The 22,853-nt window shown below is 39.5% G+C and overlaps 1 protein-coding gene, 1 long non-coding RNA gene and 1 pseudogene across 3 annotated transcripts in view; 1 reads left to right on the forward strand and 2 right to left on the reverse strand.

Moving 5' to 3' along the window:
* MRTFB (myocardin related transcription factor B) overlaps positions 1 to 22,853 on the forward strand; it is a 200,172-nt gene that overhangs the window by 148,086 nt on the left and 29,233 nt on the right. For both annotated transcript variants that reach the window (XM_054714745.1, XM_028145499.2), the window contains 4 exons: positions 288 to 363; positions 5,015 to 5,176; positions 7,061 to 7,239; positions 20,406 to 20,543. In XM_054714745.1, coding sequence (XP_054570720.1) covers positions 288 to 363; positions 5,015 to 5,176; positions 7,061 to 7,239; positions 20,406 to 20,543 — 555 coding nt within the window. The remainder of the gene's footprint in view (positions 1 to 287; positions 364 to 5,014; positions 5,177 to 7,060; positions 7,240 to 20,405; positions 20,544 to 22,853) is intronic.
* On the reverse strand, positions 8,670 to 11,271 carry LOC103286191 (40S ribosomal protein S29-like; annotated as a pseudogene).
* LOC114231558 (uncharacterized) overlaps positions 18,572 to 22,853 on the reverse strand; it is a 74,307-nt gene continuing 70,025 nt past the window's right edge. Inside the window, exons 4-6 of the long non-coding RNA XR_008555779.1 lie at positions 19,799 to 19,987; positions 18,934 to 19,076; positions 18,572 to 18,612 (exon numbers count right to left, since the gene is read on the reverse strand). This is a non-coding gene — a long non-coding RNA (uncharacterized LOC114231558). The remainder of the gene's footprint in view (positions 18,613 to 18,933; positions 19,077 to 19,798; positions 19,988 to 22,853) is intronic.

Raw genomic sequence — 22,853 nt, forward strand, 5'->3', positions numbered from 1 at the left:
AAAATTATGAGCCTTTACCTTTCCCAAGTTTTAAAATAAAGGTCTATAACTTGATTACTTTATACCAGCATATACTATGTCCTTGTACAATGTTGAAGGCTACAATTTAAATCATATATTGGATAATAGTTTCTCAAAGCATTAATTTCTGCTTTTCTCTTTCTCTCAAAATCATGACCAAAAGGGTATCAATTAATTTAAATGGAGTACCTTGAGAGAAAAATATGTAAAACCACAATAAGTCATAATTAATTTATGCAAGATTTTTCTGTTGGTTTTTTTTTAAGACTGAAAACTTTTTGAAGCACAAGATTCGAAGCCGACCAGATCGTTCTGAACTTGTCAGGATGCACATTTTAGAAGGTAAAAGTTTTATTTCTGCTTATTTTATGTGAGAATGCTGCCATTTCTCTTTATTCCCATTTAATAACTTTTACCCCACAGGCTGACATCCTCCAAATTGGATAGCAACATGACCCAAAGTTATGTTAGATACATGGGAAAGGTTTGATTCTCCAAATAACCTACTGATGGACTGACTCTTCCCCGACCAGCTGGTACCCTAGGTGTCTGTCACACTGTTCTGGAAAAACATTTTCAATCCAAAGGATTTCTTCTTCAGCGAGAGACATGTGCCCACTCATTAAGTCATAAAGGGTACAATAGCCACAAGTCTAACCATAGATTTTCAGCTACTTGGACCCTGTTATGTCTGCCTGGTACAATGTCCACACCTAACATTATTGCTTTGTTGCTACTTGCCCACAACAATCCAGCTTGATTTGGCCATTATCTTAAACACGGTCTACTCAGCCCACCAAATTTTCTCCATCTGGCCTCATCACTTATGAAGCTGGTAGGGATGATTCTATTCCATCTTTCGTGAGACGAATGGCTAAGGCCAGGATATTTTTCTCTCTGAAGACATAGCATTCTTTTTTTATTATTGTTGGCACTATTACACATGCCCCCCGGTCTCCCCCCTGGCCTTCACCATTGTTGTCTGTGCCCATGGGCTACGTATAGGCATTTCTGTTCTTTGGCTAATCTCTTCTAGTCCCCCACCCCTACACTCCTTCCCTCATAGCTCTGTCAGTCTGTTCCATGCCTCCATGCCTCTGATCCTATTTTGTTCGTCAGTTTATTTTGGTCATTAGATTCCACATATAAGTGAGAGCATACGGCATTTGTCTTTCTCTGACTGGCTTATTTTGCTTAGTTTAATCTCCAGGTCAATCCATACTGTCACGAAAGGAAAGAGCTCCTTTTTTACAGCTGAGAGAGAGACAGACAGACAGATAGATAGACATTGATGTGAGAAATGTCGATCCCACACACACACCACCAGGGGGCGAACCCGCCATCTTTTGGTATACAGGACAACATTCCCACCTCCTGAGCCACACGAGCTTTTATCCACTCATCTACCGATTGGCACTTTGGCTCCTTCCAGATCTTGGCTATTGTAAACACTGCTATGAACATCAGGGTACATATATTCTTTTTTATTAGTGTTTCGGGGTTCTTCGGATACATTCCCAGAAGTGGGTTCACTGGGTGAAACGGCAGTTCCATTTGCAATTTTTTTAGGAAACTCTACACTGTTTTCCACAGTGGCTGAAGACAGAGCATTCTTGAAAACGTATCACCACAATAAATTTCTCAAGTTACATTTTCTTTCATTGTTTTGCTTCTCTGACTAATTTATTGAGCAAGACGAGGAGCTTGACCCTGTGATAGTCTTCAGTATGTTAAAACTTGAAACGATACAGAAAGAATCTGAAAATTCCTCAAATATTCAGACATAATTATCATGTAAAGGAAAGATTAGATTTGTTCTCTCTGGCCTGATGACAGATTTAGTATTAGAATTAGATTGACATTAGAATTAGGTTGACGTTAATAGTAAAGTATTAGGTTGTAGCTCAACATAAGGAATAATACCCTAAAAATCAGGTGTGTCCAAATAAAGACTCTTCAGGAAGCCACATGGTGGCTGTGATCAGAGGTGTTTAGTCATTGGCCAGTTAGCCAGACACCAGAGGCCAACAAGTGAACCTGTCTTCATGGAGTTTACATTCTAATGGCACCGACAGATAAACCGACAAAATAAATGAATTACAGATTCAGAAAAGTGCTCTATAGGGAATAAAGAGGCTGCTATGAGAATAAATACAGGCTGACACCACATTAATGATATTGTAAAGAAGCTCCAAGTATAAAGTTAGCCTCTACAACCTCAAGTAGGTCTTTTCTAGTCCAAAGAATCTATGATTATGTGACTGTCTTCATATCAGGGGCAGGAAGTGAAAGCCCCTGGCTGATAAACTCTTCAGGTTGTGTTCTCAGAAGTCCACTGAACTAAAAAAGCATTTCCAGAACTCCAATGGTAGGGCAGGAGCAGCTGCCAGCTATCAGGGATAAGTGAACCTCCAAAGAAGTAATTTACTGGTAAGTGACTAGATAAATGGCTCTTACTCTGCCTGCAGACATCATGACCTATAAGAGGCATTTTTGGAGGAGCAATGCTGCCTGTTTCAACTTACCCCTAACTGTAACAGGCTTTCTTAATATAATTAAAACCAAGGCCAAAACTATCAAAAGAAATCGTATTTGCTTTTTATAAAGAAGGCTACCCAACATTTAAAAACCTAATCATGTACATGAATGAACCGTAAGTGATGTTTTTAGGACATCTGTTCTCAAATTGGGATTTTTGAAGAAAAAATGTGTCATCTATACTTTTTAAAATGCCTAAAAACCACCCCCAACTTATTTTAACATTATCCCAATTTTATTGGCTTGGATATTTGGCAGGCAAAAGTCTAAATTATTTTCTGAAGTTCAGCAGCTAAAATCCAGCCTCAGCCTAATGGAAATGAGGTGGTAATAAGACTAGGGACAGAAACATACCGAAATGCCAGCCTCTGAGTATTTATTTTTGGAATATTTTCTTTCCAAACATATTCCTGATATCACGAAGATTGTGTTGACGGGAGAGAAGAGGAAGGCAGAAGACTGCTCTACCTAGACCTTAACAAAAGCATTTAAATATCAATCTAAGAGTGCATGATCTAATTCTCTAAACCTATCATCCTCTATGGTTAGGAGTGTTTTATCTAACAAGATTGGGGCCACAGTTAGTTATACACAAAATCATAAAAATGAGATGACTACATGTTATTTTAACTTACGAACATGCATTTATTTGCCAAAATTCTGACTGAAGGCTAGGACCTTCACTTTGGGGAAGGCTTTAATGAATGGAGTTCACTTCATCTTTCTTGCATAAAGCACAACCACTATACATTGTCTACAATTTCCATTGATGGTGAAAGAAAAACTTAAAGACACTTGAAAAACAATCTGAGTTTTTAAATCCTAGATTTTACAATTTTTCCCCAAATCTTTTATAATTATTAACTGCCCTAATTTGACAGTGGTTTTTTAATGATTTACCTTTCTCAAATTGTTCTGAAGCATTTGTACAGGTTTCTAAGAGCATTTGTACAGGTTTCATTTTATTTTTTTATTCTTACATTTTTAAAAAAATCTTTATTGTTGAAAGTATTAATAATCATTCTATTTTTGAACTTTGTCTTTCCTCATAACATCTAATTATATTATGTATTAACATTAGCAATCCTGACAGATCTGAACTATTTTATGGACAATCATGGTTTTGGTAAGCATGTAAATCAACTGGTGGAAAGATTCAAGTGCAGTGACTCATGATCAACATGGGTTTGAGCTGCACAGGTCCACTTACACATGATTTTTTCAGTAAATGCTATAAATGTATTTTGTCTTCCTTAAAATTTTCTTAGTATCATTTTACTCTAGCCTATTTTATTCTAAGAATACTGTGAATAATACATATAATGTATAAAATATGTGTTAATTGGCTATTTAAGTTATCAGTAAGGCTTCTGGTCAACAGTAGGCTATTAGTAGTTAAGTTATATGTAGATTTTTGACTGTGGGGGAAGTCAACACACCAAACCCACCCGAGGTGTTCAACGGTCAGCTATACTCAGATGCTCGGCAGAGTAGTTTATCAGCCTCAGGCTTGCAGTGAGCTTTGGCTTCAACAAGGACATTTGACCTACAAACTGAAGAACATCCATTAATCCTGAGAATACTTACGGGAAATTTCATTAAAAGACCTTCTGTATAATTTAAGAGGCAAGCAACTTTCAACTCAAAATTTTGGGTTAACACCTCATCATTATGTTTAATCAATTATAAACATTATTTAGAACAAATGTAATAAAATGTTAGTGAGAGTTATGATAAACACAAGTAATTGACAGAATTATGCAAATGAACAAGTTATGATGTTTATAATAGTTTCACAACTTCATTTATTTGTAAGTAGATGAGTGGATGCTTCTCTATGACCAGTAATTACTATGTACAGTAACTGAATGTTCTAACAGACACTGGATTATTTATGTATGCAGAAATAAACCCAAATTCTTAATTATGATGATTGACTCTGAGACACATGGGGATCAATACAAGAATGTGATTTGAAGCTCTTCTCATTGACTCCTGCAAAGAGGTTTATATCCTAAAATACAGACTTCTAAGATATAGTGTCTCTCCTCTGGGAACTGACTCTCCAATGAAGCCAAATCTAAAACAGTGAACTTCTTGAGCCATGGACCATGTCTCTCTTGTTCACCCTCTGTATCCTGATACCTAATAAATGTGAATATGCCCCTCTTGCCATAAATGAACAATAATAGCAGTACCCCATTTTTTGCTTAAGTTCATGTTAATTTGAGTCAATGGGCATCCATATTGTACAGGCAGTATAAAGCTATCCAGGACTAAAAATATAAAATATATACTGGAACGGTCTTAAAATGTCATTTTCTTTTTCCATAAATATGTTGAGAACACATCAGTATATTTAAACCAATTTAACTTAAATTAGTTGGCCTGAAATAGCATTGTGGACTAGAGATAGTAATTCAAGTAATGGTTTAAACTGTGTTTCTTCTTTTAGAAACATTCGCAGAGCCATCCCTGCAGGCCACTCAGATGAAGTTGAAAAGAGCCCGCCTAGCTGATGATCTGAATGAAAAGATTGCTCAGAGACCTGGTCCTATGGAGCTGGTGGAGAAGAACATCCTGCCTGTAGACTCCAGTGTTAAGGAAGCAATTATAGGCAAGACTCTGAAAATTTATTCTGGGAGAAAAAAAAGCTTGGCAGTTATAGAGAAAACAAATTTACTTTTAAAGGCCAGCACCAATCATAAGTATTGTTTTCTGGTGGGTTAGAAATTAAACTTGCACTGGTTCTATGATTATTATTATTACAGTTGTCCCTCAGCATCCAAGGTAGATTGGTTCCAGGACCCCCATGGATACCAAAATCCTTGGATGCTCAAGTCCTGTATATAAATGCCATGGTATTCGCATTTAACCTACCTACCATCCTCCCATATACTTCATATCGTTTCTAGATACCTAATACCATGTTAATGCTATGTAAGTAATTGTTAAACTATATTGCTTGGGAATAATGGCAAGAAAAAGTCTGTACATGTTCAGTACAGAGGCAGTCAACTTAGGCCTAACTATGTAGTACATGTCAGCAACAACATAACGTTTTGGGGGAATATTTTTTACTGGAGTTGTTTGAATCTGAGGATGCAGAACCCACAGATACAGAGGGCTGACTGTATATTAAATATTGTTAAGAATAGCATCTCTTACCAGTTAACACAGAGATTCTCCTTACATCCTAGGTTTAAGTCTTTAAGTTCTGATTTCCTTATCACATTGTCTAAGTTAGACTTATTGTACTATACTGTTTAGTTTGTTGTTTTGTTTAAAATTTTTACAAAGTTATTATTTTTGTTCTATTTACTTATAAGAAAGATAAAGAAAAATAGCTTGTTCAGTGTTAGTTCAGCAAGGTAAATAGCAGATGAGTATATATGTATTCATTATGAATGGTAGTATTTTGTCCATCTTATCTAACTTTTATCATACTTTGTTACTAATGTTTCTGGTATAAGATTTAGCATGAAAAATAAATTCCAGAATAATGCCACTTATTCAGCAAGCAAATTTTTTTTTGGTTAATCCTCACCTGAGGATATTTTTCCATTGATTTTTAAAGAGAATGGAAGGGATGGGGAGAGACAGAGAGAAACATCAATGTTACAGAGACACATCAATTGGTTGCCTCCTACCCGAACCTGATCAGGGCCAGGGATCGAGCCTGCAACCTAGGTACATGCCCTTGACAGGAATCGAACCTGGCACCCTTCAGTCCATAGGTTAACACTCTATTCACTGAGCCAAACCGGCTAGGGCTCTACAAGCAGTTTTTTAAAGTTAATATTCTACTTGAAAAACTATGATAGTTTCCATTACTCATGGGACTTTCTGTTTTGCATTAGTATGAATTTCAATCTTAAGCAATTTGTAGTCCATAATTCGAAGTGATACAATCAACTATGATTCTTTTTTAATCCCAAGGAAACGGGCTCCAAAAGGCAAGGTATCAGTATAGCTGGGCCACTCCATGAAGTGGGACTTATCATGATACCCAGTCACCAGCCCCATTTTCCCTCTTGCCTATTAATGCTTTGTAATAGTTGGATTCCAAATCAGGATCCACATGTTGCCTTTGGCTGTTACAACTCTTAAGTCTTAATCTTTTACATGGGTCTTCCTCCTCCTTTCATTTCTTACTATTTATTTGTTGATGAATGTGGTGGTTTTATCTGTGGCATCTCCACATTCTGATTTTACTGGATGCATTTGCATCCCCAGGTGTCATTAAAAACTTTCTGTCTCCTGTACTTCCTATAACTGGTAGTTGGATTCAAAGGCTTGATTTGATTCAGGTTTGATTTTTTCCCCCCAAGTACTTAAGGTAGGTAGTGGTGAGATAGATAGATAGATAGATAGATAGATAGATAGATAGATAGATAGATAGATAGATAGATCCAGATTCCCAAGTTCTTAGAAAAAAAACAATGTTTCTCCTCCTTTTTCATTTTAAGTTTGGTATTGTACAAATCATTTCTTTCTTTAGGTGTTGGGAAGGAAGGCTATCCCCAAACTCAGGGTGATTTCTCATTTGACGAAGACAGTAGTGATGCTTTGTCTCCAGACCAGCCCGCCAGCCAGGAGTCGCAGGGCTCGGCTGCATCCCCAAGTGAGCCAAGAGTTAGTGAGTCACCATCTCCTGTGACTGCAAACACTCCAGCCCAGGTATCATCCTTCTTGTTTTTACCCCTAAATAGAGAACGTACCTTGCTTTTTTGTATATCAAGTATATATCTTGTATTTTACATATCAGTACATTCTCACTAGAAGAAAAGTCTGAAAATATGGAGAAATATCTATTCACCTGTAATCTAACCACTGTTAACATTTTTCAATAGATTCTTGCATTTTATTTCTGTTCTATACACACATTTTTATTTTACAGTTTGTAACTCTTAAAATTTTTCACATAACTTTTTTTAGATATAATTCATATATCATAAAGTCCACCTTTTTTTTTTTTTACCACTTAACCATTTTTTTTATTTTATTGGTTTCAGAGAGGAAGGGAGAGGGAGAGAGAGATAGAAACCTCAATGATGAGAGAGAATAATTGATTGGCTGCCTCCTGCATGCCCCCTACAGGGGATCGAGCCCACAACCCAGGCATGTGCCCTTGACCAGAATCGAACCCGGAGCCCTTCAGTCCACAGGCCAACACTCTATCCACTGAGCCAAACCAACTAGGGCACCACCTTCACCATTTTAAAGTGTACAGTTCAGTAATGTTAAATATACTCACATTGTTGTGCAACAGATTGCCAGAATGTTTTTGTGTTGCAAAACTGAAACTATACCCAGTAAACAACTCCCAGTTCCTCCTCCCCCCAGGCCCTAGCAACCACCATTCAGTTTCTGTCTTTATGAATTTGACTGCTTTAGATATTTCATATTAGTAGAATCATACAGTATTTATCTTTTTGTTACTGTCTTATTTCACTTAATATAATGTCTTCAAGGTTCATCCATGTTGTAGTATGTGACAGAATTTCCTTTATTTTTAAGGCTGAATAATACTCCATTGTATGGATTTACATTTTTATTTATCCATTTGTCAGTGGACGTTGGGTGGTCCCACCTCTTGACTATTGTGAATAATGGTGCTGTGTACATGGGTGTGGAAATCTTATTTTCTAGACTTGTTTTCAATTCTTTTGGGCATATACTCAGAAGTGAAATTGCTGGATCATATGGTTACTCTATTTTTAATTTGTTAAGGAAGCTGCATATAGGTCTCCATAGTGGCTATACCATTTCATATTCAGCAGTGCACAAGGATTCCAATTATCCACATCCTTGCTGATGCTTGTTAATTTATGTTCTTGTAATAGTAGCCATGCCAGTAGTGTGAGGTGATACCTCACTGTGCTTTTGATTTGCATTTCTTTAATGATTAGTGATATTGAGCATCTTTTCATATGTTTTTTTGCTATTTCTATATTATCTTTGGAGAAATGTCTGTTAAAGTCTTTTGCCCATTTTTTAATCAGGTTATTTGTTTTTCTATTGTTGAGTTGTAGGAGTTCTTTATATATTCTGGATATTAACCTTTTATCAGATATATGATTTGCAAATATTTTCTCCCATTCCATGTGTCACTTCTTCACTCTGTTGATAGTGTCCTTAAATGCAAATAAGTTTTTAAGTTTGATATAGTCCCTTGTCAATAAATATATATCGCTTTTTATTGCTACACTAGAGGCCCGGTGCATGAAATTCATGCACGGGGGTGGGGGTGTCCCTCAGCCCAGCCTGCACCCTCTCCAGTCTGGAACCCCTCGGGGGATGTCCGACTGCTGGTTTAGGCCCGATCCCACAGTTGGACATCCCTCTCACAATCCGGGACTGCTGGCTCCCAACCACTCGCCTGCCTGCCTGCCTGATTGCCCCTAACAGCTTCTGCCTGCCAGCCTGATCATTCCCTAACCACTCCCCTGCCAGCCTGATCGACGCCTAACTGCTCCCCTGCCAGCCCAATTGCCCCCAACTGCCCTCCCCTGCCAGCCTGGTCACCCCAACTGCCCTCCCCTGCCGGCCTGGTCACCCCCAACTCCCCTGCAGGCCCAGTTGCCGCTAACTGCCCTCCCATGCCTACCCGGTCGCCCCCAACTGCCCTCCCCTGCAGGCCTGGTCCCCCCAACTGCCCTCCCTCCCCTGCAGGCCCGGTCGCCCCCAACTGCCCTCCCCTACAGGCCTGGTCCCCCACAACTGCCCTCCCCTGACGGCCTGGTCACCCCTAACTGCCCTCCCCTGTAGGCCTGGTCCCCCCCCAACTGCCCTCCCTCCCCTGCAGGCCCAGTTGTCCCCAACTGCCCTTCCCTGCAGGCCTGGTCGCCCCCAACTGTCCTCCCCTGTAGGCCTGGTTCCACCCAACTGCCCTCCCCTGCTGGCCGGTTGCCCCTAACTGCCCTCCCCTGCTGGCCCGGTCATCCCTAACTGCCCTCCCCTGCCAACCTGGTTGCCCCCAACTGCCCTCGCCTGCTGGCCTGGTTGCCCCTAACTGCCCTCCCCTGCTGGCCTGATCACCCACAACTGCCCACCCCTGTTGGCCTGATCCCCCACAACTGCTCTCCCCTGCCAGCCATCTTGTGGCGGCTATCTTGTGACCACATGGGGGCGGCCATCTTGTGCATGGGCGTGACGGTCAATTTGCATATTACCTCTTTATTATATAGGATAGTATTCCGTTAAACTGATATACTGCATCTCTTTTAACCAATTTCCATTGTTGGTTATTTGGACTTGTTTCCTGTTTTTCACTCATACACACAATAAGAGCCCCTGTTGTATTCTCACATATTTGCTACACCCTGGTTTTTTTTTATACATACACTGTTGAGCACTTATTTCATTATTTCTCTGGATAATTACCAGATATGGGCAAAAGATAAGACACTTTAATTGCTTTCCAGGAAGGTAATACAGATTTCCAGTCACTATGTGTTTACCACAAGTAGGTAATATCATTACCTTAAGTCTTGCACACCATTTGGATATTTGACTGTTTTAATTGACTCCTTGATTTCTGTTAGATTGAGTTCATTTGTTCAACAATTATATATTGAGTACCTTTTATGTGTCAGATTGTATTAGGAACTGAAAATCTAGTGCATGCAAAAGGATCTAAAATATTTTTTATAATTGCATTGGAAATACACATTTTTTATTTTTCAGTGGGTGTTCATGTTTCTTTTGGTTTTATAAGAACTCCTATGCTGTATATAATTTGTTGTTCTCTCCTTATGGTTGTCAACTGATGGTCAGTGACGCCAATTCAGCCCCATTAGGAATCCCCAATTTGGTGTGTGTTGAAGAAGGAAGCTTTATTCAGTGCAAAACAGCTCAATTGTGATACAGCTTGGCTGTGAAAACAGCACAGCTCTAACGCAGCCTTGAGGCCAGGCCTCTCTCTAGGTTGACTGCTCTGCTGTGCTCCTCACTGGTCTACTCTGTGCTCTAATAAGACATCTTTATTTTAGCTCAGCCAGGGAAATGCAGTGTTCAGTGAAAAAGGAAAGTGTACTCTGAGCCAGAGGGTAGCTGGCTTATATGGACAGAAGTCACCACCCCTTTGTCCTGATTGGTCTGTCTTCATGCAAATGTGGACTCCAAATCCTCGCATTTTGATTGGTCCAAAAGGCACTGTCCTGATTGGTCAGAATAGAACCACTCTGGTTGGTCAGAGCTGCACAACTCCAATTGGGTGGAGAAAGCCTCAGTCTTATTAGTTGAAATAGGATTCCAGGAATTCCTTTATAAGGGCTGGCTCAGATGGCAGAAAACACAGTACAGGCAAGCGGGTCAGTGCAGAGGCGGGTAGTTCAGTGCAGGCTTCTCTATAAAGAGCAGTTTGCATGAAGGGTTCCTGTTAAAAATAGCTGCGAGGCTTTGGGGTTTTTTTTGTGTTTTCTTTAATAATTGAAGTTTTTATTTCATGTACAAGAGATAGCATTCTATGGTAAGGTAGATGTCTTAAGTGACCCATTCATGGAAGTTTACCTGGTCCAACTTAATGAAGTCTATATCCTTCTTGTACTGACTGAAACACTGGGAGCACATATGGAGGCCCTATTTCCAGATCAGACCATGCACATTTGAGCAAACATGGCAAGAATGAGAATCCTGGCTGAATCTTCTGTGATGGCTCCAACAGAGTTGCTGGTTACCCATCTTGCTTTCTTTGAAGTAACGAGGCAAAAGGCTAGGCTCTGGGGGGAAGGGGAGGGAGGTGTTTAAGTCAAAATTATTGAGCTACTTAATGAGATTGGTCAAGTTCAGTAGAAAATGTCCTTGTTAAAGTCTAACATCATAAAATTTTTTAGTTGGAAAGGAATTTAGCAGTTATTTGCCTTAACTCTTATACCAGGAGAGGCCTGGGTTCAGAGAGGTATGGAAGTTTGGGGATTAAAAATATTTGCATATTTTCTTACAGCATTTCTTTTCTTTCATGAATATCTATTTGTCTTTCAGCATTATTTTCTTCCTTGTACTAATCACTATAATCCGAACTATATTAATTTCTTTGTTATTGTGTCCATGCCTCTAAATAAAATGTGAAAGTGTGAGCCTATGAGGAGAAGAACTTAGACTCAGAGGACAAAAGCTACGTGTGTGTGTGTGTGTGTGTGTGTGTGTGTGTGTGTGTGTGTGTCTGTCTGTCTGTCTGTCTTCAACATCTAGCATAGGCCCTGGTTCAGGAAAAGTGCTCAGTAAACATTTAACTGAACTCAGCAACATGAGGCTGACTAACATCCAGCTTGTAGAAGCAGTGTTTGTGTTCTTCCTTTGAGAACAAAGCCTCTCCAGCTTGGACTCATCAGGGTGGTGTGGGTAGCTACAGTTCCTATGCTCCTGTCCAAGTTTACAGGGTAAGAGTGACTAGCCCCTCAGCTTTGCTAGAACCTGGCCTGGAAGAAGGATGGGTCAGGGACCAGCCCACGGTCCAAGGCCTAAGCAGGCAGAGAGGGAGAGCAAGGAAAACCAGCCCCTACTGTGTTCTCACATATTTGCTGCACCCTGGTTTTGAGCTTTAAAAACAGGGCTAAAAAGAATGTCAAGTATGCAAGTAAATAACATTAAAACACAGTTCTACTTATCCATTTGGGTTCTTTTCTGCTTCTGTCTGAGTAGGTCAGGATAGTAGACAGCTAATAGCATGGCCTTAGCTTTTAGTAACACAGAATTTTTAGTAACACAAAAAAATTCAGCCATCTACCTGGTAATGGCTTCATGACAGTTCACCTGTGAAGACTGTCATTCTCCTTTTTCCAGCATGGCTTGTACTATTAGGTTTTTTGCTTTGCTCCTGAAACTTGGTCTCTAGCTAAGTTTGTAAGTCAGAAACTTTAACCAGAGGTAGTCCTATCTAGTGAACTAACATTCCTTGAAGGAAAAAAGGAATAGCTGTGTTTCTTAAAAAATAAGTATGCTCTATTTATTGCCTTAGATCATTCTTGAACTTAAACAGTTTGTATAACATGCTTTAGTGTTGCTCCGGCATCGTTTCTGCCTGCTGTGTGCAAACCATTAACAGTCTGCTCTTTATCTGTTAACTGAGCCTGGGGGCAGATACCCGCTTTAGAGAACAGTACACTCCCTACTTACACATTCAAGTAAAAGAACCCAGAATCAGAGCTAGCTCGCTGCAACTTTACTTGTTATGTAATTTCTGTACCATATACCTCGAGGCCTTCTTAAATTTTATTTCATAAAATTTAAAGGATTGTGTGTCCTTCATAAAATTCCCTTTTAGTATTTATAAGTAAGGAATCTGACAAAGATTCTTATTATTTATATTTTTATTCATGCAATTAAAGAAGCATCTCTCTGTTAACTGTGCTATATTGTTTTGGCAAATTTTGTACTTCATTTTCATTGTTATCTAGTGTTGTTTATAGAATTTATCCAGGCATCTCACTTGATATATAAAAAAATATATTTATCTCCCTAAATATAATTACTTTCACATTATAGTAGTTCAAGGGGAAAGTACCTACCTGAAAACACTCCTTCTCATTAAACATGAAGTTTCCAAGAGGCAGGTATGTCCCATCTTTTTATCTTAGTAACTTCGTACTGAACACACAGGATCCAACACACAGCAAGTGCTTACTGCTTTAATGAGTGAAAAATCCTAGGAGATGATCTCTGCAATATACTTTTTCCTGCTTTAAAATTACCATTGTACCTCTCCCTCCCTCCTCCCCCCCCCACCCCCCCCCACCCCCGCCAAGTCAGTCTCATTACCAATATTAAAATAGTCCTTACAGGGCAAAGATAATAAAAGAGCAACATAAATGTCTTGTATTTCAGATATTCTTGAGATTCTTAGTTGTTAATCTTTAAAACGGGAAGTGTGGGAGAGTTTGATGGTGACTTTAGTTGCTCTAGACCAGTGGTCATCCAGCTGCCTGTAGGGAAGGACTGTGTGTTGTTTTTTATAGTTTGTTTAATTTCCAAGCATTGTGGACTGATTTTCTTGTAAAATACAATGAAAGTAGTGGGGTGACATCAGATTTCCCGTAAGTCTTCCTATCCTTGTCGCACGCAGGTAACAAAGGTCGGCATCCATACTTGGAGTAGCACTGCATAGCATTCACTTTGCTTCCTGTTTACTTGAACCAGGTTTTTACATATGTTGCCTAATTGTTGCACTGCACATTTAATCCTGTGGCTTAAAGTAAATTTTTCTAGTTTTCCTGTTCATTTTTTGAAATATACTTATATAGTTACTGATTTTTAGAGAGAGAGGAAAGGAGAGGGAGAGAGAGATGGAAACATCAACATTGATTGCCTGCCTCCTGCATAACCCCTGCTCAGGATCAAGCCTACAATCCAGGCATGTGACCTGTGACCAGGAATCGAATCATTGACCTCCTGGTGCAAAGATCGACGCTCAACCACTGAGCCACACCGGCTGGGTTCCCTGTTCATTTTTTTTTTTAAACACTTGGCCTAATAAAAAGTTCCAGGCCAGTGTAGGGAATTTCTTTTAGATTCTTTAAAAGTTTTATTACAGATAATTAGTTGAGAGAAAATTAAGCTCAAGATTTCTTAATGCTTTGCTTTATTCCAAAATGTCTTATGACATATAGTCTCCTTCATTCTTTTCAGAACACAGATACCAGAGGATTAAGTCCTACAGCAAAGTATTCAAATAGAAGAAACATTCCCTACCAAAAAATTTAACTTACAATATCTAAGTAAAGAACAGATTTTCCAAGCACTTCTCTTGAAACCCGTGTTGAAATGCTAATGACCTTGCAATGTGGACAGTACAGTACACCAACATGTTTCTCCTTTAAGATGTAGATTTCAATGGTGAAAGCAATTATTGAATACTTGGGGCCCGATGCATGAAATTCATGCAAGGGGCTCAGCCCTCGCAGGGGAGGGCAGTTGGGGGCAATCAGGCTGACAGGCAGAGGCGGTTAGGGGCGATCAGGGGCGATCAGGCAGGCAAGTGGTCAGGAGCCAGCTGTCCCGGATTGGGCCGGCAGGGGAGGGAAGTTGGGGGTGATAGGGCCAGCAGAGGAGGGCAGTTGGGGGTGATTGGGCAGGCAGGGGAGGGCAGTTGGGGGCGATTGGGCTGGCAGGGTAGGGCAGTTGGGGGCGATCGGGCCAGCAGGCAGAGGCGGTTAGGGGTGATCAGGCAGGCAGGCAGGCAAGTGGTCAGGAGCCAGCTGTCCCGGATTGCGAGAGGGTGCAGACCGGGCTGAGGGACTGCCCCTCCTCCCCGTGCACAAATTTCGTGCACTCGGCCTCTAGTTTATACTAATAAAAGGGTAATATGCTCATTAGACCAGATGTCTTCTGGACAAAGCCGCAGCGGCTGCGAGGGCCAAGGACCGGTGGCGCAGGAGAGGCAGCGGCCCCTCCTTCCACAGAGGCGGCACTGGGAGAGGCAGCGGTGCCGCAGTCCCGGAGCCTCCACAGAGGCTGGAAGAGGTGCGACTGTGGTGCCTCAACCTCCCACAGCCCCTCCCCAGCTGGCCTGGCCCCAGATTGCCCCCACACACACAAGTGGGCAGAGGGCGGGGCCAGCGCTAAGAAGCAAGGGCTGAGGTCAGTGTATCACATCCAGAGGCACATGATTGCAGTTTGTTATATTATTACTGATGTTTTGTTTGATGATTTAGTTAAATGGTGGCCTCAGATTTTTCCACTGTAGCTTTCCCCCTTTATAATTAACTGGAGACCTGATGCATGAAATTCGTGCAAGGAGCTCGGCCCTTGCATCCGTGGCGGCTTGCCTTGGCCCTCGCAGCCCCAGCAGGGGAGCAAGCAGTTAGGGGGCAATCAGGCCGGCAGGGGAGGGCAGTTGGGGGACATAGCTGTAAAGAAGTTTTTTTATGTAACTAAAGTTGGTATCAATATAAGCTAGATGTCACAGCTTTAGAATGTTATAGGTAATCCCCATGGCAACCACAAAGGAAATAAGAAAAGAGTCACTACAAAAAAAATCAACCAAATACATAAATGGAAAGTATCCCATGTTCATGGATTGGAAGACTTAATATTGTCAAGATGTCATTACTACCCAAAGCAAACTACAGATTCAGTAGATTATCAAAATTCTAATGATAATTTTTTGCAGAAGTAGAAAAATTTATCCTAAAATCATGTGGAATCTCAAGGGACTCCTGATGGCCAAAACAATCTTGAACAAAATTGGATATCACACACTTCCTGATTTCAAAACTTACTACAGAGCTGCAATAATCAAACAGTGAGATTATGGCATGAAGATAGACATAGAAAAAAAAGATAGACATAGAACAATGGAATAGAATACACAGCTCAGAAAGCTTTATTTCAAATGATTTTCGACAAGGGTGCCAAGGTCACTCAGTGGGTAAAGGACAATCTTTTCAACAAATGGTGTTGAAAGAACTAGATGTCCACAAGCAAATGAGTGAAGTTGGACCCTACCTAACACCATATGTGAAGTTTAACTCAAAATGGACAAAATACTTAAACATAAGAGCTAAAACTATAAAATCCTTAGAAGAAAACTTAGTTTCATGACATTGGATTTGGCAATGTGTTTTTAGATATGACACCAAGGCAACAAAAAAATAGAAGATAACTAGGCTTCATCAAAATTAAAAACTTCTATACATCAAAAGATAATATCAACAGGGTGAAAAGCAACCCACAGAATGAGATAAAATATTTGCAAATCGTTTATCTCATAAGGGGTTAATATTCAGAATATATAAGGTGTCCCAAAAACTGTATACACACACTTTGAATAATTAAAAAGGCAGTGTTTATTTAATACATTTCATTTTCAAAATTGAGCTATCAGCTGTTAAAAAGTAGAAATTACTCCTACAACTCAACAACAACAAAAAAACATGATTTAAAAGACTAGAATAGACATTCAGCTAATAAGTACATGAAAAAATGCTCAATATCACTAATCACTAAAAAAATGCAAATCAAAAACACAATGAGATATCATCTCTCCTCACACCATTAAAATGGCAAATACCAAAAGTACATAAATTAAAAATTGTCAACAAGGACATGGAGAAACTAGAACCCTTGTGCACTGTTGGTGGGATTGTAAAATGCTGCAGTCACTATAGAAAATGGTATAGCAGTTCTTCAAAAATGTAAAATAGAACGACCATATGATCCAGCAATCCCACTTCTGAGCATATGCCCAAAAGAATTGAAAGCAGGGACTTGAACCGGTATTTATACACCCATTTTATAGCAGCATTATTCACAGTAACCAGAGGTAGAAGCAACCCATGTGTCCATCCATCGACAAATGAGTGGATAAAATAGTGTTTAAACACACAACAGAATATTTTTCAGCCTTAAAAAAAAAGGAAAACCTGATACAGCTACAACACGGATGAACATTGAGGACATTATGAGACGTGAAATAAGCCAAACACAAATGAAATATGTTGTATGATTCCACTTATATGAGGTATCAAGAATAGTCAAAGTCATACAGACATAAAGTAAATGGTGGTTGCCAGGAGCTGGGGAGCCTGGGGACTTGTTTGATGGGTACAGAGTTTCAGGGCAAGTTCTGGAGATGGGTGGTGGTGGTAGCTGTAGAACAATGTGAATGTACTGAAGTCCATAGAACTATCCACTTTAAATGGTTTAAATGGAAAATTTTATGTTATGTATATTTTACCACAATTTATTTTAAAAATAGATTTTTTAAATGAGAGGGATACATGCAAATCCTCACTGCTAATTAGGCAATCAAGTAACAACTAACTGTTCAGGTGATGTTGTGCTAATGGGTTAATTCACTTTTAATGTTCAACTACTTGCTCTAAAAATGAAATGTTTAAATACAAACATAAAATATCCACCCATCTATTAAATTTTCAAAGCACATGTTTTTATTTATAATCAACTTATTTACTGACTAGTGTTCATTTTATTTGTCTGGGGATTGGAATACGGAAAAATATTTTTTAAATAGTTGCATTTTGAATCTATTTGCATATTACCATCATAATTAAGATCTCTGCTGCATTCTAAAATAAAAGCACATTAATTATAGATTTTAAATCAACAGTACAAAAAAAAACCCTTTGTCTTTAATTATCTAGTTTTTGTCCCTTTAAATTGTGTAAAGAAATTCTAATGAAAAAGGAACTTAACAGAGAACAGTGATTGGTCCTTGGAAGTATATCATCTTTTCAGAAGGAACCAGTGTAGATGCCGGAAATGTTATGAAACTTTAGTCAGTTTAAACATTTGCTCTGACTTGTTTTTTTCTTTTGTATCAGTACTTTCCCATAGCAATTTCGAGTAAGAGAAAGGTTAGTCTTTAAGATTGGAAGTGCTTTCCTTTGAGTTTCATTTAACACATAAATATCCACTCTTAGACAACAGTGTTTCCTGACATTTCCTTTCATGACGTTATGATGACAGTTACAGAACTAGTAGTCATGAGACCTATTACTTGTGATGAGAACAGTGATCAGATCCAGTAAAACAAAGCAAAGTTTGCAGCTTTTTTGTTTCTTTAGGGAAAAGATTCTGAATCATTTTGAGACTGAACTTTGATAATACATAAGGTGAACTTAGGTCTCAGTGGCAGTTTAAGCATATTTAAAGCATTCTCTTAAGATTTTAACATATTGCTCAACCTACTGTGAAACAAAATAAGTGTATTTTTTATTGCTTGGATATTCTCTCTTAATCCTTTTTTAAATACTGTCATTTAAGAAGCATTAATATCTACATTTTTATTTTTATTTTTGTAACTCTAGCCACTAGGATTCTAACATCTAGATGTGATCTAAGGTTTTTTGGAGGGTCCTTTCTAAGGCACATGAAATAGATTGGCAAAATGTAAAGCAGAGTTTAGCTATTTCTTCCTTTTTAACTGAATTTATTTTCAGATTAGGTAAAGTTAATCACTGGTATCTCAGTTGAGTTATTCTTGTATTATGCTGGAATATGTGGTTTTCCGAATAGCAAAGTCACACTGAAATACCAAATGAAGATGGGAGTATCAGTCAGTAATCAGGGCTGAAGTCAATTAGGCAGGGTCTAGAAATATAGGCAAAACGTTTCCATAAATGTTACGGTTAACACCACATTCATTCAGATTATTAACACTGACTGCTCTCAATTGCATCATTACTATCAAAACAGCCAGTGGGGGCTAGACTGGTAAAATAGCTGCCAGGTTAGTAGAATTTATCTGCAAGGAAATATATATTTTAAAATTCAATATCTGATTCTACTTCATATGCCAATTATTTAATAGCCAAGGAATGTTTTTCCCCTGTGTGAATATTGACCCAGAGATAAGTATCATTTCCCAAAAATGTACAAAGTGAAAGGAAAACAAATAACTTAGAACCCTACCCCTTAGAGCAGTGATCAGCTGGCTGTCAGCTTCCACTTGGTGCCAGAGGTCCATCGAGGAGCTAGCATCGCAGGGCCATTGGGGGCGGAAGTCAGCCTGGAGCATAGGTGTCAACACTTTGGATAAGTTCTTCCTTTCGTTTCTGTTTGAAAATGAAACTGAGTGTAGCCATTTTTTAAAAAGCAAGTCTTTTCTATTGTCAACACTTACGGTTACTGATAATTACTTAAAAGCTGAAATCAATGGCAAAATAATAAATGTCAGAGAGCTGACATGGGCAGCACAATTAATTGCACACTCACACACATACAGGCCCAGCAGGCTTGAGAGTATGACCTATCATGAGTAAAGCCACAAGGAATTTCCATTCACCCATTAAACAAATATTTATTGAGTATCTAGTATGTGCCAACCTTCATATTTCTTGCAGCTAATAGCCCTCTGACTTTTCAGGTCATTTATTTTAAGGAGGGAAAATACAGTTTGCTATTTTTAAACCCAAATACTTCAACAAGAGAACTGACTTTGATTGTTGTAATGAATTTGAGAGTTGTTTGGAAAAGTTAAGTGATAAAGAAACTTTTCCCTAAGATAAGGCTGGTAATAGTAAACCCAAGTAGTAATCAATAGGCAACATTTGACTGATTCATTGTAATAGTAATATCTCTTTCCAGTAAATGAATACTTAAAGTAGAGTGCTAGTTGGAATAGATTGTTAGGTGGTTGATAAAAATCTAGCCAAGCCTTCTGTGGTTTCCTTTGTTAATATATGATCCCAAATTGAAATTGAATAATTGCCCAGGTAACAAATTAACTTCTTTGTTTAAGTGTGAGGATGCTGCCCATGAAGCAGGTCAATCTTACCAGAAATAGTCGCCATATTTTCTTTGCAAGAGATGGGGGGAGAGGATGATGAATACTAGTCGGGTTTGAAGGTAGGAGGATGAGCTGTGAGCTTAAGGACACGTGCAGGAGTGGGCCTGCAGGAGTGAAGCTTTCTCTCAGATGCCGCCTGACCGTGGGTCTGGGTGTGGTGGAGGGGCTCATTAGGCCCTGAAACAAAGAATAAAGATGACATTTGAATTAGCCCAGATGAGTGTGACCTGTAAGGCAAGAAAACCTTACGAATACCATGTATTGTTTTGACCATTTTTACAAGAGTCTTGTACTTTTTTTTCTGCCAAGAAAGGGTGGTTCTGACCATATTCCTGAGAAAACACTATAGTTTAATAAATCTAACCCTATTTAGAGTTAGCTTTTTTATACTAGTATTGAGGCAAAGACTTTTGGTTTTACGGAGGTAAGGCATGTTATTCCTCCATCTGGGTCTCCAAGATAATAGTATACTTTCCTTTTGTTTCTTTTGTATTAGGATTTTTTTTAAATGAGTTCATTGCCTTATAATTCTGGTTTTTCTATTTTTACTGTCATTGATTTCACAGACTTGTTCCCTTTCTGCCTTTTCCACCAGTTTACTACAGTGTCCCCAACAGTTCCTGAATTCTTGAAAACTACTACTACTACGGATCAGCCCCCCACAAGGTCCACAGCTCCTGTGCTCCCCTCAAACACTGTGTCCTCAGCAAAGCCTGGGCCAACACTGGTAAAGGTGGGTACCCCGCATACAAACTGGTTTGAGTATCTTGTGACTCTTGTCCGTAGTCCCACACATGGAAGACAAAGGCATGTGTCCACGTCACCCAGCCTGCCTGTTAGCCTGAAGCCTTGAAAACAAAAGCATGGGAGCACTTGCTAGACCAGGCTTTAATATTTGAAACTACCACCTTCAATACATGACCTATTATTCTGCAGTCACAGAACAGCACAAAATGTGTGTATAAACTACTGGAGGCACAAGGAAGGGTGTAGGGGTCATTCTATCAGCAGCGCCCAGTCCTGCCCCCACCCAGGCCATCAAGATGGAACAAGGGACACAGGGTAGATGGAGATGCTTTCACATAGCATGCGAGTCCCAACTCTCACAAACAGATCTTTAATGGTAACATGATTCTGGACTTTCTACACAAGGTTAAACTCAGTGGTATTCCAGATATATTACATGGCAGGTTAAAGGTTTAAAGAAGCAAGCACAGTTTTTTGATTTAGCAGATTTGGCCAGATGAAGCTTGGTTTATTCTTCAGATAAGCTGCAGATTTGTGGCACTGTTCCCTAGTGTTTTACTTGGTCAAAATAACTCAGAATAAGTCCCAAAGAATATTAAAATGTGTGCTGTATAGTACATTTTTCAAGTTTTTTGAAGTGTACTTAGAACTGCTAAATAAAGTGGGGGTAGCGGATAACCTGCAGAATACTTGATTCATCCTGATGTGGCTTTTGCCAAAACCAGCAGAACACAGATCTCAAACTAAAAGAGGACATTAGGGAGCCAGCTAACCCTCTCACCACCTTTCAGATGAGGAGACTGAGGCCCAAAGAAGTGAAGTGACCAGGCTAGGAAGGACGCAGTCTCCCAAGTTCCAGGCCAGCCCTCTTTCTGCCTTCTCAGTTAACCCATTGCAGGACTCTTCAGAGGCACAGTCCTCATCTCCATCTGTCCCCTGGGCCTGTCCTTGTCCTTGACAGGAGGTTCTCTTTCTACTCCTGGCTCTCTTTGTCAGTGTGGCTGCGTCTATGTGGCTTCCAGGGTATATAGCAATATATTTCGCCATCTAACATTGCTAAGGATTGGAGCCAGAAATTCCAGAGGGTGCCAGGTGGCAACCGCTTCAATAAAATCAGCTCTTACCTCCTCCCACATCCCCAAGCATGTACCACAATGGCACAAAGAGCATTTGAATGCCAACCCATCTTTCCCTGCAGAGACTGAGAATTTGTTCTCGGCATCTCCTACTCTTCCAAGTTCTCCTCTTCACTATGTCTGCCTTTAAGGAGGGCCTTGGTTCTGCGGCCACAGGCATTGTGTAAGAATGTGAGGTTCAGGGGTTGGGGAGGTAACCCTAGGACTCTGCCAGTGGAGGAAAGGACGGTACATATTAGGAAACAGACCACAATTGTTTGGCTTTTTCTATGAGGAAAGCTGTTTCCCATCCTCACTTCCTGAGAGAATAGACATGTTCCAGCTAATAGGTAAACAGGTAATAGCAGATTTGGTCTGAGGAACACTGGTTCTTGTGTTTGTGTCCCCTCCCTTGTCAACAGGTAGCTTCCTGGTCGCAGTCGGGTCAGTGTTTTACCGTTACCTAACAGTTATAGTCACACCTCCGAAACCCAGACCCCATTCATTGTTATGCTCAGTTTGAAAAGACTGGAAATAAAATGTATTATTGATAAAAACATAAGCACATGACAGTGAACTGATTAATATTGTGAGATTACAGGAGGATTTTTAAAGGGCAAGGATATTTTCTGACATTGTGATGTGTAGTAAGTGCCTGATAATTCAAGTGATTGCTAATTGCATACACATTCATCATTAACTTATTCAGCAAATACTTATCTAGCACTTTTTATGTGCCAGGCACTGTTCAGGGTATAGAGTCAATGAAGCAGTGAAGGAAACATGACAAAGCACCCCATCTTGATTGGGACTGGGAGGTAAACAGCAAAACAGAGAGGGGGGGCGGTGAAGATAAAGTGAGGACTGGAGCTGCCAAGCAGACAAGGAGAGACGTTTCTATTCCAAGTAGCATGCTTGGGCGAGATCTAAAAGAGGTGAGGGAGTTTCCATGAGGATATCTGTGGGCAAAAGTAAATATTAATAGCGATGGTTTCTGGTCTGTAGAATATGCTATTTTTATTTTTTTATTTTATTTCCTAACTCGAATATGAACACATATAAAATGATCACATCAATACCCATATTTAATGTAGTACTTCTCAAAAGTCTTCTTACTGAGTATTTTACCTAAGGAAGCTTAGGAATAATTTCTTATACCTTATTGTTTTGTTGGTGGACTT

This window comes from Eptesicus fuscus, chromosome 4 (assembly GCF_027574615.1).
Source record: "Eptesicus fuscus isolate TK198812 chromosome 4, DD_ASM_mEF_20220401, whole genome shotgun sequence".
Lineage (NCBI taxonomy): Eukaryota > Metazoa > Chordata > Mammalia > Chiroptera > Vespertilionidae > Eptesicus > Eptesicus fuscus.